General features: G+C 57.5%; 1 protein-coding gene across 2 annotated transcripts; it reads right to left on the reverse strand.

Moving 5' to 3' along the window:
- Window positions 1-3,325: 3,325 nt before the first annotated feature.
- LOC126638208 (protocadherin-10-like) lies at window positions 3,326-9,488 on the reverse strand. 2 transcript variants are annotated; one of them, XM_050311910.1, is made up of 4 exons: window positions 6,465-9,488; window positions 5,225-5,283; window positions 5,032-5,120; window positions 3,326-4,792 (listed from the first exon to the last, which is right to left on the reverse strand). In XM_050311910.1, exons 1-4 carry the CDS (start codon window positions 8,925-8,927, stop codon window positions 4,533-4,535), a joined length of 2,871 nt encoding a protein of 956 aa, XP_050167867.1. In that variant the 5' UTR covers window positions 8,928-9,488; the 3' UTR covers window positions 3,326-4,532. The 2 variants fall into 2 exon arrangements, with proteins under 2 accessions (XP_050167867.1, XP_050167866.1); XM_050311909.1 differs by having other exon boundaries at window positions 6,453-9,488.
- Window positions 9,489-18,270: the final 8,782 nt, after the last annotated feature.

The following is an 18,270-nucleotide window of genomic DNA, read 5'->3' on the forward strand; positions in this document are numbered from 1 at the left end:
TTTGTGCTTTTTGGTCCAGTGTGTCATAAGTTATTCAATACACAAAGGTGTCTACTTATGTCTCACAGTAATTAAGCTGATTAAGTCATATTATCACTAACAAGAAGCATTAATTCCACTCGAGTGAACGCTGCAAACAGAGCCAGTGACATTTCCACCACTTAGAGTGAAAACACATCATTATAGGCGAAGTGGGAAGCAAAAGCTTCTCTCAACCCTGGCCTGTTCCTCCATCTGATCTCTGTGGAGGAGCTGGCAACTGATGTTTTCAGAGCAGTAAAAAAGGAAAAGGTGCAAAGGAGCAGAGCAAACTAACATGTGACAATAACACAGAGGCTTCTCAGTGTGGCAGAGGCTAAATTATTATGAGAGAAGTTAAAGGATGTTTATTTCTACAAAACATGTACTGAGATCAAAAAAGGAAACAGGAGGAAGAGATCCAGCCAGAAACAGCAGAGTGCTCTGCATGGTGAGTCCAGGGAGATATTTAAGACACAGACAATTTGAAAAGAAATCAGAATGGACTTTGCCCCAATCTTGGCTAAATTAAGGTATGTTTGTTCCAGCATCACCTTCAAGTGAGAAGAGGGAAGAGGGAAGAGGGAAGAGGGAAGAAGAGAGGAGAGAATCAATTTCTAGCATCTTTGGGGGCCGTAATTAACCACTGAGTGCCACAAACTGGGATAGATACAAAACCTTCAGAGGTCCACACACTGGTCCCTGTGGATTTTAGCTCTGTCCCACTGATGCTGAGCCTTCTGGGATCTCAGACCACCTGTATCCATGGCTTTTCCCAGCCTGACCCAACTGCATTCAGAGTGCTGTGTCCCTGCCAAGGTTTCCTGGGGGGCTCACTGGCTGCTCCTTGGCTCTGTGCGTGGCAGACAGGAGTAGAGCTGAGCATCAGCCCCTCTGGGTCTTTCCCTCTGGCCTCTTTTCTACCCCTGGATTCATTTTGTCTCTCTGGGATACATTTTCAAGCCATTACAGAGATATAAGTAACGTTTCCATCCAAACAGTCTATTCAGCAGCAGCAAGGTTTGTGCTGGTGCCCAGAAGCTCTGTGTGCCTGCCTCACATGGCCTGGAGCATTTTGCAGCCAACTGCACCACATGGCAGCTTTCCCACTGTCCTAGAAGCAAATCTCAAGCTGGCTGGCAGGTCCCTGAAAGCCAAATTTGCCTCTGGATCTCCAAGAGAGCTGGAATGCATGAGAGGGGTATACAGTGAGCGTTCTGCTGTGCAGATCTCCAAAGGAGCTCTCATGCCCATTGCATTACCAGGCTACAGAAACCAGCCAATGCTTGTCAGCTGTGCAGGAGTGTAAGCACACGGAGAGTTGTAAAAATAACTAGTTGTAGGGCAAAGACCTTGCATTTTTAATGAGATCCTGTCCCCGTGGGAGCTCTTCAAAGGAGATCTCATCTATTAGATGGACGATTCTGACCAGACATGCCCTTTGAAGAGGGATAGTAGTGTGGTTGAATTAGATTTATGCAAGTGCTCTCTCCCCTGAAGCAAGTCCCTTTTTATTGTCCTTTTTGTCAATACGATGATTGAAACGAAAGATTGAAACTGAGCTCCTGTCAGTGCAGTTTTTCCTTCAACTAAGCAAAAGGGGATCCTCGGGGAATGTGGGGTGTTGGGGCCTGGGCTGGGCACTCTGTAGCTCAACACCCTTTTGGAAGAGGCCTGACCTGGACAAGCAGACCTGGGGGTCAGCAAGAGGCACAGATGGGCCCCATGGGCTGAGGATGGTGAGGAGTAATGGAGAGGAGGCAATTTACAGTTGAAGCTTGGTAGTAGGGGTTAAAAAAAGCCAAGAAAACACACTGGAGAGTGACACACTCACAGGGAGGTGGCAAAACCTGTCCCCTTGGTTGTTCAACCCCACAATTTTCCAAAGATGGAGATGAAAAGTGGCACTTTCAAATGCCTGTGGTTTGGGGGGTCAGTCCTGAGCTCCATTTGGCTTTGGGAAGCCACACTTGGGAACCTGGCACAAAACACTGTTTCCATGCATTCATTTTGGTCCTGGGTGCCTTGAGGCACTGGGTGCACTGGGTGCTTCTGCTGTGTGAGCTGGAACACAGCAAATGCCTTGGCTCTGCTGCAGAGGGGCTGTGGCTGAGCCCCCACAGGCTCACTGCAGAGGGGCTGCAGTCCTCTCCCAGTGCCTGACCAGCAGGGAAGATGCTGCCAGAGCTAATCCGAGGGGAGGGGGAGATGCTCTCTGCCCTGCAGGGAGTCAGGTCCATTTGATGCTTTTATTGCTTCTTGAGGCTGTTATTAATCTTATTGTATCACTTTACATAATTCCCTTGTTCTTTTGAAGCAGTGGAACAGGCTAATGCTGTACAGAGGTCTCAGGCAGTGGCTGTTTGGGGTTCTTTTTACCCTTAACACTCTCTAGAGACCCTTGAAGAATGCACTTGGCAGCATAAAATCCTTCATCCTACTGCCTAATTGGGACAGGGAATATTTCATCTACCCGCAGTCAGGCAGATGTGAGCTGGGACTGAAGTCACCAGAAGCAGCCAGGTCCCTTTCATGTCCAAAGCACTGTCCTCCCGGGTCCACGACTCCCACGGGGCCCCTTTGAGTTCTCCCTGCCCCCCACTCCCACTGAAGAGCAAGTTGGCCACTTGTAGACAAGGACTTTTCTGGGTTAATCCCAAAAGCCGCATTGCAGCCTCCCCAAGCCAGTCACCGAGCAAGGAGGGGGTAAGAGAAGGACAGTCATGGTGTGGCCACCTCAGGACTTCATCTGAAGGTGAACTGCTTCCCACATCAAGCCCAGAGCAATCTCACCACGAGACACAGGCCTGCCTGTCCCCAGGGAGCTGGTTCCTATGCCTGGCATACATCCAGCTTATCTCTGGCTCCAGAGGGAAGCTGGTGTGGGGTGAGCATCCAGGGCAAAGCTTAAATGAAGCAGAGAAAGCAGAATAATAGCAACAAGACAACAGTGCCAGCTCCAGCCCCTCTCCCCAGCAGCTCAAAGCCCTGTGTGCCCCTGTCTTGGTGCAAACCCTCTCTGCCCAAGCTGGGGCAAGGAGCAAGGAATTGTGTGAGAATTCCACCTCCTTCCAGCCATGACCCCAAAGTACTCCTGAACCCCTGGGATGAGGGAAGGGGGCCTTGAGCTCCCAGAATCCAGGGGAAGTGAATAAAATGAGCTTTTGGCATAAATGAATAAAATACTGCTCCAGAACTCGGGAGGCCAGAGGGACACACGTATCTCCTGGAGCTGGGAGTGCTGCTCCAAGAGCTGTGCAGCCATCCCTGCTGTCATGTGCAGTTCAGGGACAGCCAGGAGCCAGGGTGAGCTATTAAAATACAATTTATTGGTACAAATCAGACATCATGAAACAAACTCAGTTTAGAAAGAGCTGTCACGTTCTGCACAGATGGATTGGCGATGAACTGTCCCGTGACCGGAGCGATTGGCAGTGGTGACAGACAGACTGGGTGGACAGGTGCAGGGAGAGCAAGGCAGGGAAGAGACTGTTCTGGGACTGGAGTCCTGCCCTTGAGGGCCCCTGACAGCCAGCTAAAAGTCTTCAAAGAGAAGCAGGGCACAGTGGGAGAGGTCAGTCCTAGGCAGGAAGGGTCCCCAGCGCAGGGGTTCCTCCAGGCATTCAGGACTTGGGGAAAACAGAGAGCCAAGTGAGAGCACAGGGAGGAGGGAAGAGGACAGTTACCTGTGCTGGGGCCACTCCAGTGGTTGGAAACTGTTTTTCGTTCAGGTGATGTTGCCCTGGGCTAGAGAGCTGCCCAGCAGGGCCTCAGCTTGTGCATCTCTCACCTGCTTAAACTAACAGCTCTCCTGGCTATCCCATCCCTGTGTGCCCATGCTGTTCCCAGAACAAAGGCTGGCTCTGTCCTGGACTCTGGTTGTGTCCTGGACTTCGGGTCTCCAGTCCTGCAAGTGTTTGGGTCAGGGTTTGAAGGGAAGCACCCATAAAGGTTGGGGTTTGCACTCACTGCCCAGAGAAAACAAACACCAATGGCTGCTCTGGACATGCCACACATCCCACTGGATCTCAGGGATAGAGCAATGGTCACTGCCCATTGTGTGGGGTCAGGCTTGGCTGAACCAGGCTTGGTCTGCATACACTTTCCATGCCTCCTGGGACAGAGATACAGGCATGCAGCTCAGTACATTCACACAGCCAGACAAGACAAAGTGACAATGTTTACAGAGATGGACAGTCCCTAAGGGGACGTGGGAATGGGTAAACTCAAGGCAGATTTGCTTAAATCTGGTCATATGGACTCCAAACAGCACCTGCTGCCAACACAGCTCTGCAGGATGAGATGGGAGAAATGCCCCCTGCTGCACCCCCCACCCCCCCCAAATCCCTCTAATTTTCAACCTCTTGCTCCTTAAATCCTTTCCCCATGCTCTGGTGAGCCACTTTCCCAGCAGCCCTGCAGAATCCTGAGTGGTCCATACATGGAACTCTGTGCTGAGGGTGGACCTGGCAGCTGAAATAATGTGACAGATTCCCAGGATAGAGCCACCCAGGCTATTTCAGGTCATTGTTGATAACCACGCTGTCATGCATGTCACAGTAAGTCGTCATCTTCTTCCTCTTGCCAAAGGTGGAGAAGCTGTTCTTGTTCTCCCGGCCCGGGAAGAGGGGCCCATCCTTGCTGGAAAGCAGGGTGGGGGTGCCGGGGATGTAGACGTTGTGCTGATAATCCAGGGCTGGGACGTGCCCTGGGTACAAGGGGTTGTACTGAGGGGTCCAGATGCTGTTGGGGCCTGCAGAAGCCTTCTGAAACTCTGGAGGAAAGATGAGTGTCAGGCTGGCTCAGGGAGGTCACATCCACAGCTCAATGGGACAGTCACATCCAAGTCCCAGGATGCAAATCCTGTGTCAACAACCTCCCTCCCAGAGCCTGGACATCCCTTCCACCCCACAAAACTCTACTTCTAGGAACAGGGATGTGACCCCCCCGCACTGTACCTCCAATAAGCGACCAGAGAGTCTGGTCCTCCCACCCCAGTGTCCCAATACTAACCAGAGACAGGAGTCACCAGCGTGCACAGCCTCTCATGCTCCTTCTGGAGGGCTCTGCGGATTTCCCCCATGTCTTCCAGGCTCTGGGAGCTAAAGAGAAGAGATTTGTTCAAAGCTGTGTTGGAGAAAACCTCCCCATCCCCACATCCCCCTTCCACCTACTCCCTCTGTTCCCACAGTGCTGGATTCGGTACCTTTTCAGGGTAGGTCGCTGCGTGCTTGGAGGTAACCAGTCTGTGTTGGGCTGTTTGACCTGGAAAACACAGGGAAGGGCAAGGTTGCTTATTGGGACCCTCTGGCAGTCAGACCAGCCCAGCCCTACCAGCACAAGCCTTCATCAGCCAGGGATGCAGGACCCCATCTCCTCTTTCACCACACCCTTCGTGGAGATCCAAGCAGCACTTTCCTATTTTTGGGAAACTGAGGCAGTGTTGAAACAGCCTTTTCCCTTCTGAACCTTCTTCACCCTCCTGAGACATTGGGGTTGTTTGAGGCTTGCTCTCTGACTGTATGAGTTTGAAGTCTGTCCTTCTGGAGAGGGAAAGGGCATTTTCCTACTCCTATTAATTTTTAAAAGCCTTTTTTTTGCAGATGCAACAGTGACTTAGCCCAGGTCTGAGGCACCAAATGGTGAGAGGCGCAGAAATTGGGTGCATGCCCGATGTCCCAGGAGGATTGCAAAAACTAGGGGGAAATCCCATTAAAGTCCAGGAGTGCAAGGAGATGTGGAGAGAAAGTCTTGGCAGAGAGTCTTGGGCTCTGCTCGGAAGGGCTGGTTTATTAAAACTCAAACGTAAGTGGATTAGACGCCTCATCACTCTCCATCCTTGTAATCGTGTTTCGGAAAGAATCTTTCACCGGGAAAATTAGACATTCCTCATTTCAATACCTAACAAATGTTGACATCAAAATCCCGCCCCTAAGACCCCGCTCCCTCCCTGCCCGCTGGCGCAGCCCGGAACAGCGGCCAGGCCTGGGACAGGAGCAGTGCCGGCGACAGGGACAGGGACCAGCCCCGGCTGCAGCAGCGGGACCCTGCGGAGCTTCCATGGGGGAAGCGGAGCAGAGTTGAAGCTCAGGCTGTCCCAGTGTGAATTGCTCACCCACACGGAGGAGAAGCCACCCCCACCTTCCCACCTCCCCCAGGGCACCGGAGCATCTCTGTTGCCTCTAATGGGTACAAAAGGCGGTGGGAGGGGATTTCCTCTCGCCTCAGCCGCGCCTGACGCTCCCCCGGTAATTAGACCCATCGGGAAGCTCGGTGGAGTTCCCGCTGCCTGACGGCTCCTAATTCCCGCACTGATCAAAGGCTCCGGTTATTCTCTGGGAGAAGCCGTGCCTGATTTCTCCCGTGGCAGAGGCTGAAGGAGGGGCTGGGGGGACCCGCGGAGCATCGGTAAGCACCGCTGGGCACGGTGTTACCTCCTTGGAGACCTGGAGGTGCTGCTCTGGCCGAGACCGCTTCCCAGGATCCTTCTCGTTGTTTCGTGGGGGGCTGCAGGGTTTGAGGAACATGAAGTCGCTCTGAGCAGACTCAGGACCAAGGCAGACCTTGTAGCAGTAGCCCGGGGGGCCGCCTGCAGGCACGTCAAGGCAGGTGGCAGCCGCGGTCCCTGCGGGGGGCTGCGCCGTCAGGTTGGAAGTCTTCAGGCCATCAGAGGAGGGTCTGGAGCCAGGGCAGCAGTGGCAGCGGGGCGGGGAGCAGCTGTCACCTTGGCGGGAATGCCGTTCCCCGCGGCAGCGAATGGCCGTGAGGATGAGGATGGCGAGGAGGAAGGTGAAGGAGATGGAGCCCAGGGAGACGAGGAGGTAGAGGGTGAGTGGGGAGGATGAGGAGACCTCTGGGGGGAGGCTGAACTCGCTGAAGTCAGAGAGAGTCTGAGGCATGGTCTCCACCACGGAAAGCAGGAGGGACACGGTGGCAGAGAGGGCTGGCTGCCCCCCGTCCCGCACCTGCACCACCAGCCGCTGCCTGGCTGAGTCCTGCTCCAGGAAGGAGCGGAGGGTGCGCAGCTCACCAGTGTCTGGTGCCACGCTGAAGAGGGTGAAGTCAGTGGCCTGAAGGAGCTGGTAGGAGAGGCGAGAGTTCAGCCCCGCGTCCGCATCCACCGCTGACACCGTGCCCACCAGGTAGCCGGGCCTGGCTGATCGCGGCACCAGCTCGGTGGCCACGGAGCCGTTGTGTGGAAGGGGGGAGACGATGACCGGAGCGTTGTCGTTCTGGTCCAGCACGAAGATGTGGACGGTGACGTTGGCGCTCAGTGGGGGGAAACCCGCGTCCTGTGCTTGCACCTGGATCTGGAAGCTGCGGATCTGCTCATAGTCAAGGGAGCGCAGGGCATACATGTGCCCACTGTCTGAGTTGATAGACACGTAGGTGCCCACAGGCATGCCATGGATGTGCCCATCGGCAATGGAGTAGGACAGGTAGGCGTTCTGTTGGCAGTCAGGGTCCAGTGCGCTGACAGAGCAGATGGAGGCGCCCGGCGCGTTGTTCTCCATCACGTAGACGCTGTAGGAGGGCTGGAGGAAGCGTGGGGCGTTGTCATTCACGTCCGACACTGGCACGGTGAGGGTGCTGCGGGTCAGCAGGGAGGGCGAGCCCATGTCCCGCGCTGTGATGCTCACGTTGTACTCGGGCACAACCTCCCGGTCCAGCGCCTGCGTGGTGACCAGCGTGTAGTAGTTGCGGAAGGAGGAACGGAGCTCGAAGGGTACGTTGGGGCCAACCTCGCAGCTCACACGCCCGTTGTCCCCAGAATCCCGGTCCAGAACGCTGATGACAGCGATGACAGTGCCAGGGGGGGCGTCCTCCAGCACGGGTGTGGACACGGAGGTGAGGGTCACCTCTGGCGCATTGTCGTTGACGTCGAGGAGGTGCACGAGCACCCGGCAGTGAACGGCCACGGCTGAGGGTCCACGGTCCTTGGCTTGCACGTATAGCTCGTGGAGACTGGCCCGCTCATAGTCCAGGCGGCCCTTCAGCAGCACCTGCCCACTGCGAGGCTCTATGTGGAAGAGCTCCCGCACGCGTGGCGGGGCATGCCCACTGAAGGAGTACTCGATCTCCCCATTCGGGCCCTCGTCCAGGTCCGTGGCATTGAGCTGGATGACCAGCGTGCCGGCGGGGGCATCCTCGGGAAGGCTCACGCCGTACGAGGGCTGGTCGAAGGCAGGCACGTTGTCGTTGGCGTCCAGCACGGTGACGAGGATGTGCGCGGTGCCCGAGCGCTCGGGGACGCCGCCGTCCAGAGCCGTGAGCAGCACCCGGTGCAGGCGCTGCTGCTCGCGGTCCAGGGCGCGCTCCAGCACCAGCTCCGCGAACTTGCTGGCGTCACTGCGCGTCTGCACCTCGAGGGAGAAGAAGCTGTTGGGGCTGAGGCGGTAGGTGTGCACGGAGTTGGTGCCCACGTCGGGATCCTGGGCACTCTCCAGCGGGAAGCGGGCACCGAGCACGGCGGACTCGGCCACCTCCAGCACGTACTCTTGCCAGGGGAAGGTGGGCGCGTGGTCGTTGATGTCCAGCACCTCCACCTCGACCCGGTAAAGCTCCAGCGGGCTCTCGACGAGGAGCTGCAGGTGGAGCAGGCAGGTCCCCCCGGCCTCGCACACCTCCTCCCGGTCAATCCGCTCGTTCACGAAGAGGATCCCGTTCTCCAGGTTCACCTCTAGGTGCTGCCTGGCCCCGGCCCGTGACACGATGCGAAACCGCCGCGCTGACAGGGTGGACACGTCCAGCCCCAGGTCCTCGCCCAGGTTGGCCACGAAGGCTCCGTGCTCCAGCTCCTCCGGCACGGCGTAGCGCAGCTGCCCGCTCGCTGGGGGCCCGGACAGCAGGAGGAAGAGGAGGGAGTGGAGAAGGAACTGCCTCCACCTGGAGCCTACCCCGGCCCCCATGGCCCCGCAGCGCTCCCGGGGACCCGGAGTCGCACTCCCGCCGCCGCCTCGTCTTCTCTCGCCCCTTGCACTTCCAAAGAGTTTCGGGCTCCCGGGGGCGGCGGGGGAGGGCCCTGCCCGGAGCTGGGGGGCCGAGCCGCGGCCACCAGCGGCCGCTTAACCCTTTCTCCACTGGCCCCGGCGAGGGACTGCAATCCGGGTGCCGGTACCACAGCAGAACCTGTTTGCCAGAGCCGGACACACCTGGGGAGGAGATCAGCTCCGAGGAGATCGCGTTAACGGCGGTGGGAGCTCAGGCGAGACCGATCGCTGCTCGGGGCACCGGTATTACCCCACAGATGCTGTGCTCGTCCCCGCGGTAGATTAAGAAGAGCCCGGATCGCGGCGGCTGCCAAATCCCCCTGCCGCGTCCCCCGCCGTGCCGGTCCTAACCTTTACCAGATGGTTAAGCCCCTCCAGACTTGATTACATTTCCCTGCACACCGTTTTCCTTGTAATGCGGAGTTTTTAATTACCGGAGCAGGGGGGATTACAGCCCTGGATAAAGCTGAGCCCATCAGCGCGGAGGCACAGAGACCCCCCTTCCCTGCCTGCTCCCACCCCCGACACCCCGCTTGCCCACAGCCCCGCGCCCCTAATCCCGCTCCCCCACCGGCCACGCCAGTGTCAGCCCCCTCGGGCTCTCCGGGGCACGATCCCGCCGGAGACCCCCGAACTTGCCCCCCAGACCCCCAGCGGTCCCCCACCTCGGGCACAAACTTTCCGCCCCCGCGGAAGGCGAGGGGGAGGCGGGAGTGGAGCGAGCCGCGGGTCCCCCGCTGGCCCCGGAGTGCGACAGACGGTGCCCCTGCGCCCCCTCCCTCCCCGCCCCGGTACCGCTCACGGTCCCTCCGCTGGCCGATCCGTTCTCCCCGCAGACCCGTCTCCAGCCGCCGCCTCGCCCGGGCAGCTCCGCGCGTCGCCTCCCACCGGCGCCGTCCCCGGGGGCGCTCGGTAACGGGACGGGGCGGCCGCTGCCCCCGCCCCGCGTCTGCTCAGGGTGCGGATAATCCCCTAACGATCTAGTTAAGGGCTCGGCGGGGCTCGCAGCGGCTTTAGCCGGGCACTGATATTTCACTGCCTTTGTCTCTGCCTCCCGGTCCCCGGTGGGAAAGGAATCGCCGGCCCCAACCGCTCCCCCCACCCCGCTCCCCGCGGGGACCCGCGTGGGAGGCAGGATCCAGGGGCGACCGGGAGACCGGAGGAGGAAGGAGGCGGCAGGGCTGGAGGGATTTGTCGGGCTGGGAAAAGGGAATTTGGTGCCTGGGAGCGCAGCGGAACCCACTCGGGACGAGCCGCGCTCGTGGGGCCGCCGGTCGGGGAGAGGCGCGGGCAGGGGCGGGCAGGTGGAAGAAGCGGCGCGGCTGGGGCACGCGTGGGCTCCGGCCGCTCACGGGTGGAATCGGGACGGCTCCCGGTAAGTGAAGCCTAGGCTGCATCGAAAGCTCCGGTCACTGCCAGCCTCTCCCCCGCACCACCTCCCACGCCGGGGCCACCCCTGGCGCCGTCGCTGTCACCCCCAGCCCAGATCTGTTTCTCTCTCATCCCCCCACAACGCGTCATCCCCCCAACCCCACCCTCCATCACTGCCCAGCCCTCCCGGGGCTGGGGTCGCCGAGGTGGGTGCAGGGGGTAGTGCTCCTCGGGGAGCCCCCCGAGGGCTGCTCAGGCCAGAGGGGGATTGGGAGGTGAGGGTGGAACTGTACACAGAGATTTTCAGGGTTGTTATTTCACTCCCGCCAGTCCTTCCCCACCTCCTACCAAGTGCATTTCTCAAAATCCTTGAAGCGACTCTGGTCCTATTGTTTGATTTAGATTAAAATATTCACCATCACCGCACGCCCCCACAGGTGCACTGGTGGGATCCGAACCCTCCCGGCTCCCTGCCCGATCGTTCCTACCCTTCTCCAGCTCTGTTCGGTGGTGCCCCCTCCGCGCCCCCCTTCATCACAGCTTCCTTGCCAGGGGCGGGGGGAATCGGTATCGTATCTCCTCCTTGCTTTCCCCCACCTAAGGGAGGTCACAGGATTGTCCCATCCTGCTCCTTTTCCTCATCTCCCCAGACCTTGGGGTCTCTTCCTGCCCCCTTCCCAGCCCCCACAATTCCAGTGGGCCAAGGTCAAAAGCGTGTGCGGGCTTGGGAGGAGGTACAGACTTGTTCGGTGGATCCCTTTCCTGAAGGGAATGGCACAGGCTGGGAGTGCTGCAGAGGGACAGGGGATCCAAAAAAGAGCCCTGTTTGGGAGGGCAGAGAAGGGTGAGCAGCAGGATGGGGTGGATGGAATGGGGACAGTGCAGCACCCCCACCTAACACCCCACTTCATGTCCTGCAGATTTTAAGGCCCCTCTTGTGGTGCAGGGGTGTGTTAAGCTGCCAGCCCTGCTCTCTTGGGGTAAGGAATCAGGACGCAGCTAGGAGCTTGTTTTTGGAAGCTGCTGGAAGCTAGAGGGGGGATGTCTCTCTGAGATGCCTTGGCACGGGCGGGTGGGTGGCCGGTTGCCGCAGGTCAGCACTGACGTGTCTTGGCAAGGCCACCCAGAGAGATCAGGGCGGGTTGCAGCAGGATACGCCGCAGGTTGAGCTGCCTTGGAAAAGCCACGCAGAGAGCAGGGTTGGGGGGACCATCACCCAGCTCCCTGGGGGAAACAAACCTTGCCCAGCCACCACTGTCACTCCGTTCTCCCACCCGCTGCGTTCTGGGGCACCACAAGGGGCTGCAAGAAACGCTGTCCCTGCCAGACCACACAGCCCTTCCCCCAGCTCCCCGGGGCTCCCGTCTGCCCAGCCGTGCATGTGGCTTCACTGCGCCCTTCTCGCTCCAAGCGGGAGCAGTTATAGTTTGTGGTGCCCAAGAGGGCAACCGTGGTGGGAGGGGGAAGGTCTCCCGGTGGGAATGAGAGCAGCCCTGGCCCCGCGGCTGGGAAGTCACTCCGGGGTTGCTTCTGCAGGGTCAGGTGCTGGGGGGGTTTGGTCTCTGAAGCCACAGCGCTCCGTGCAGCAGAACGCCCTGCTCAGTGCTCCTTCCTCTCCAAACCTTGGTTCCCCCCTCGGGAGGAAAGCCCATGCCTTGGAGGGGATGGTGGCTGTCTTGGAGAGTTTGTCAGGGCTGGTGGGCACTCTGCCTGCCCTTGGGTGCTGGGATGCAAGACGTGAAACATGCCCATCTCCTTTTGGAGGCACACAGGATGAGAAGCTAGGGGCATGAGCTGGAGAAGGGAAATTCTTATTATGGAAAAAATCTTCACTGTGAGGGTGATAAAACACTGTCACAGGGACCAGATTGGGGCAGGGATTGCCATCCTGGAGATCCTCCTGATCTCTAGCTCTGAGCAGAGATGTGCCAGGGACCTCCAGAGGTCCCCATGGAGCAAAACCCTGGTGTGATTCAGAAAGTCCCAATCTGTAGCAACCCATGCTGAGCAGAGGTGAGGAGGTCACCAAAGCAAGGGAGATCACTGCCCAAGAGCCCAGGGGTCTGAGAGTGCAGGTCCATGTTTGTCAGGAGCCATTTCTCTTCACAGACCCCACACACAGAGCTGAATGGAACGATGAAGGATGCTGTGGACTTCATTCCCACTGGAAATCCCTTGTCCATCTGCTCTGGCCTGCAGGGTACTGGAGTTGCTCAGCACCCTCCTCTTCCCCAGCAGCAGCGCAGGGAGACCTTTTGCACCAGACAGGATGTGTTCACAAAGTCTTGTGTGGTTTGTAGGTGAGAAGATGTAGCTGAGGTGATCAACTCAAGGGTCACTGCTGGTAGAGGACACTGGATTCTTTTGGAACAACTCTCCCAATCCCTCTGCCTGGGACAGATGGCAGCTGAGACACAGGCTCAGCTCCAAGTGCACCCTCTGTAGCCATCACCTACTTCTGAGCCTTTTCAGGACAAGAGGACATGGGGCCCATTCCTGCTCAGCCTCTGGGGGAGGCAGTTCTGGCTCCCTGTAAGACCCAGCCTTCAGGGGCAGCTCAGGAAGCCAATGTGTCCCCTCCTGCTGCAGAGGAGGGGAATTTCTTGCAAGCCCAAGCTGCAAAGGGAGCTGCTCTAATGGCTGCTGCCTTGTTGATCTTGAAATAAGAGACCTGGAACCCAAAGCAAAAGCAGAATATGTCCCCATTATCCTGAGAGCTGGGACTCATGTTGCCCTGGGCACCCTCTTAGAAGGTCTCCCTAAAATGTCCTAAGGGAATGTCTCTTCTCTGCTGAGAAGGATGGAGAGGGAAGGGGAGATCAGTGGGCAGGAAATTAAAGGTAAGCAAAAGCGAAATGATTGCATGAGAGAAGAGCAGAGGCTCTGGGAGAGAGGAGGTGACACCTCTCCTCTGTCAGGCACCAGTGTGACTGATCTTGGAATATTACTCACAGTACCTGTGCCCAAAGTTTTGAAAGAAGATTAAAAAACTGATTCAAGGCTTGGAAAAATACCTTTCAGGGAGAAGTGTGCATGAAACTGCCTGAATTCTGTGCAAAGCCAGAGAAGGTTTGATGGCAAAGCCAGGAAGGTGCCACAAGGAGGAAGGCTGGGGACAACAGAACAGTCATGAATTTAGAGCCATGGCTTGAGCCTGACATCTCCAGGTACTGGGCAGTGAGAGAGAACTGAGCTGCCAGGACTGGTGATGGTGGCCATGTCTTTTGGTGTCTGCAGATCTGTGTGGAACAAAAGATTCCCAAGTTCCCCAGTGTATCTTGATAAAATGGGAAGACTGGCCCCATTGAGAGGGGTTCTAATTGACCTCACCTCCTTCAGCAGAGAAATCACTGCAGCTCTCCCTTCTGTGTGGGTGATTCTACAAGAAATTTGACCTGCTCTTTCCTGAGAAGGAGGTCCTTTAGCCACAAGGGAGTACCTTGCCAGCTCCCGGAGTAAAGGGATACAACCCTAACACAGCCCAAACATAACCCTTACAGCTTTCCTTGGCAGAGTTCATGATCCTGTGTTTAGACCCCAAAACCTCTCCTCTCCTCCCTCTCCTAGGGCAAAGTGCTAAAGAGCAGCTGGAAAAGTTGGAGCTGGGACCCCATCGAGGAGGCCAAGGGGCAGAAGTTGGATTGGATGTTTCCTTGTCCTCTCCACCACACATCTTGCATCAACACCCAAACAACATCCCAGTGCCTGCAGTCTGTGTTGGAGTCCCATATCCCTGGGATAAGTTGGTGGTTTCAAAAGGGAAAGGCAGGAAAAGGTACATTTCCTTTGTCCCTATTTCTAGGTTTTAGCCATCTGATTCTATGGAGACATCCTGGATCTCTGGAGTAAAAATTCTAATTCTTCCAGTCCTGGACAAATATGGGAATGTTTCCTGCTTCCCTGCCCCTCCTTTCACTTCAGTTCTCTGTCCCCATTCCCAGGATATGGACCACCTCTACCTTCCCACTCTCTCCTGGCCCCTATCAGGGACTGTGTGTCCCCCCGGGACACTCCCCAACATCCCCATCTTCTCCGGGGAGCTTTGCAGATCCTCCAGGTCTCCCTTTTCTCCCCCACCAGCCCTACTTCTTTCCTCTCTGTCTGGGAGATCACTCATCGAGGGTGTCGACGCGCACGCACCCGACTCCCCCGGGAGGATGAGGAGCTGGAAGCTGGGGGTGGTGTTCTGCCGCGAGAAGGCAAAGCTGCCATCAGCAGCCGCTTTGATCTGGAGACAATTACAGACGAGTGTAGGACCCCGCTCAGCTCAGCCAATAAATAATGGAATTTGTGTGTTGACACAGACAGATTTCCCCCAAACTGTCAGAGAAGGGGAGACGAGTGAGTGAACGGGAGCCCGAGAGGCTGGAGGGAAGGGGAGAGAAGCAGGAAGGGGAAGGGATGAGGAGGGCCTGTGGGAAAACAGGGAGAAGGGAAAAAAGAGAAGTTTGAGAAGGCAACGCTGATGGGGGAAGCTGGGCAGGGAGGAGAGGGAGCCTAAGGAACACATATTTGTAGAGGGGAAGGAAAACCAAGACAGGAACTGTGGGTGGAAAGAAGGGGGGGGGGGAGTGCTGCATACGCAGCTGGAAGCAGAGGGAAAAAAAAATCTGAAGGTGGAAAAGAAAGAGAAGGAGGAACAAAGGCATGGCAGTGTCCCCGGGGCTCCCTGGCTGCCTGGCAGATCACACGCTCTCCGAGCAGGGACCATATTCCCGCAGCCCTCCGCAGAGCGGCCCTGACCCCCCCGGGGCGCTCAGCGCCGCGGAGCTGGCGGTGGGGAGGCACGCATGAGTTGGTGAAATGGTGCCACTGGTGCGCAGCCAACAGCAGAAATTTGCTCTGAGATCACAAGTCCCCGAAAAACCTCCCGCGGACGCCCTGTCCCCGCGCTCCCCCTGCTCCTCCCCACCTCCCTCTCCCTGCTCCCTCTCCAGCCCGGAGCTGTTTGTTCTCTGGCTGATGATGGTTTTGTACTTCGCTTGCGACAAAGCAAAGCCTCCCCTGTGCTCGGGAGCCCCACATTGAGCCCAGAAATCATCCATCCTTCCAGCAAGCCTCCAACCTGGCTGCGGCAGCAGATCCGACTGGGATGGGGGAGGCACCAGGGCTGCCTCCTTCCTTCCAGTTTGGAATGCTCAAGAGCCCCGTTTGTTCCACTTTGATCCCACCTGTGGTCTGAGCCAGCTCAGCCCCAAAAATTGTGTGGAGAGTGGTCCAGCTTGCTGAGGTCTCCAGGTCACTGTGGGTGTCCCCTGTTTGAAAACGTGTGTTCAAGTTTCCCATCCAAGCTGCAGGTGGGAAAAAAACCCTCCCAGCCCAGGGATTTCCTCTCTACAAATCTCCACCCTGACTCCCATCCCTCAGTGCCCCAGAGAAGCTGTGGCTGCCCCATCCCTGGAAGTGTTCAAGGCCAGGTTGGACGGGGCTTGGAGCAACCTGGGATAGTGGAAGGTGTCCCTGGCAGGGGTTGGAATGAGATGAGCTTTGAGGCCCCTTCCAACCCAAACCATTCCAGGATTCTGTGATTCCTGCTCCCTTCTGCAGCAACCCCAGCACTAACCAGGGGCTGAACCTTTACACCTCCACAGGTGGGGCTCTCCTCTGGGGACACCTTGTCCACCTGCTTGAAGAAAGCAGGGTAGGTTACAGGTTGGACCAAGGTTTGACTGATCCAGGCGGCTCTCAGGGTGTCCATAGACTGGGAGGGGCAGGAATGCTGGCTCTGGGGTTGTGTGGGATGGTGCCACAGCAGCAGGTCAACTGATGGAGCGTGAAAGACCCAGAAACCTCAGCAGAACAGGGATTTGGTGGCGCAGCCTCCTGGCACTGCCGTACCAGGTCAAAGCAAGGCAGGAGGGTTTCCAGGGATATTGCCTATGGATGTTGTTTAGCTTTAACGATGGCAGGAACGGCTGCCTAACTGGGGCAGCAGTAGCTAACGGCTGTGGCCTGAGCAGTGGGAGGACTGGAGCTCCTGCCAAGCTCTTAAACCTTTCAGGATGTAAAACTGATGTAAAGTGCTGAAAAGCCACGTCTTTTGCTAATAAAGTCATGGAAGCAGGGAATGATTCAGCTGGCCCAGGCAGAGCAACACACGGGTCTGGGCTGGGACTCCTTCTCCAGAATCACTCCAGGTCCCTGATCCCAGCCATTTTACTGGGATGGTGGGAATGCTGCTGCTGCTGCTCCTCCAGTCCCAAGGAGGACCTGTAAAGAGTGAAGGTGACATGGGCCAGCAGGAGAGGGCAGGGTGGGGGGGCTGCCCAGGAAGGAAGGAAGGGGAAAGAACAGCAGAATGTTGGTGCTCAGCCACTCCATGAGGCCTCAGCCCTCCTCTCCAGGGTGAGACCAGGGAAGAAGTCTGGGAGAGAGGAAGTGGAGAGGGCAAGACAGGTTTGTTTTCTCTAGGGTCTGCTGTGGGGGCATCCCCAAACACTGCCATCAATATTTAACAGGATGGAACCACAGGAGGCCAGCTCAGGCTGAGCATGGTCCCCAGCCTGGCTAGGACACCCTCATTCTTCCCCCAGGTCCTCTGAGCCACAGGTCATGAGGAACTGCCCCATGCCCAAGGCAGAGCCTTGTACCTCTACCCAGGTGCTGGGAACAAGCACCAAACTGGCTCTAGGCACCTTAAAACACTTCCACAGCAAGACCAGGCAGGACACCCCAGCCTGGATGTGGGAATCATGCAGAATGCCCCTCCATACTCCACCAGATCCTAGTTTTAACCTGTGGAATAGCTGCATCCCCTTCTGACAAGAGCAAATGGAGGACCCAGCAGGTGCAGAGCACCCTGGCCCTGTTTGCTGGGGTGGGAGGGGAAGCAGGAAGGGGAGGTGCAGAGCTGGGGCCTCCCTCTTTCCAATTAAAACCCCAAGTCCTGACCTACACGGGCACATCCAGCACTTTAAATTCATCATGGAGATGGTGCATGGTAATGAAGAGTCATACAGAACCAATAGCTCTAATGCTGGGAGCCACGAGCTGAAGGGTTACCACCCCTGCAAACAGCAGTGGGAGTAAAGGGTTAACGTGGCTGGTGCAGGGAGTGTTATCTGTCTCTTCTCTAAATATTATTTCCTCCCATGAAACCAGCTTTTCATCCTTGGCTAGAGGCAGCTCCCGCTGCTGGGAATCCAGCAAGAGCTTGTATCTGCTGCCGCACACACCACTGCTCCCAGCAAGCCGCCGAGACAAAGAGCTGCGCTCCCCCGGCGTGAGCAGCCCCAGCACGGGGACCTGGGGCCGGGCCTTCAGCCCCCAGGGTGCAGGTGGCCTCGGGATGGGTTTGGGGACGACAGGCTTTACACCCAAGAGGAATCTCGTTAATGAAAGCGCTGCACTGCGGAGGGATTCCCTCCCCGTCTCGCGGGGACCGGGAGCAGCAGGCAGGGACAGGAAGGGCTCAGTGACACGAGGCTGTGCAAGCCCGACCACCTCCCCAGGAAGGTGTTTTTTTGGGGGCTGCCCGTTTCACACCTCACCCCTTGGGTGTGCCAGGATGGACCAGAACAGCGGGATGCTCCATGAGGAAAACCAAGGCAGCAGCCACTGACTCCAAGGTCACAAGCTGGGAAAGAGGGAGGGTGCAGGGCAGCCCTTCCCAAGCAGTGCCAACCGAGTTCCAGCTGCGGAGAGGGGCTGGGTGTCTGCAGAGCTGGTGGCTGGGATAAAATGGCTGCTGCTAAATCTTCTCTGAAACATCCTAAACTTTTAATGTGTATGAAACCACGGCAGCATCCCTTTCGCACCCCGGAGGGCACAAAGGCGCGAGCGGCTCCGCTCTCCCATTCAGCCGGAGCCACGTGCTGCAGCCTGCACAGCGCTGGGAACGTGGCTGGAATGAAAGTTGCCCTCCCAGCCCGTGTGCTCAGAGAGCCGAAGT

Source organism: Myiozetetes cayanensis, unplaced genomic scaffold, assembly GCF_022539395.1.
Source record: "Myiozetetes cayanensis isolate MyiCay16 unplaced genomic scaffold, myiCay2020 scf17, whole genome shotgun sequence".
NCBI classification, from domain to species: domain Eukaryota; kingdom Metazoa; phylum Chordata; class Aves; order Passeriformes; family Tyrannidae; genus Myiozetetes; species Myiozetetes cayanensis.

Excerpts from the sequence above, each read along its gene's own strand:
- LOC126638208 (XM_050311909.1), bottom strand. The coding sequence starts at position 8,927 with ATGGGGGCCGGGGTAGGCTCCAGGTGGAGGCAGTTCCTTCTCCACTCC. Across the intron at positions 5,284-6,452 it reads ACCTCCAGGTCTCCAAGGAG|GTCAAACAGCCCAACACAGA; the intron begins GTAACACCGTGC and ends TGTGTTTTCCAG. Across the intron at positions 5,121-5,224 it reads CAGCGACCTACCCTGAAAAG|CTCCCAGAGCCTGGAAGACA; the intron begins GTACCGAATCCA and ends TCTTCTCTTTAG.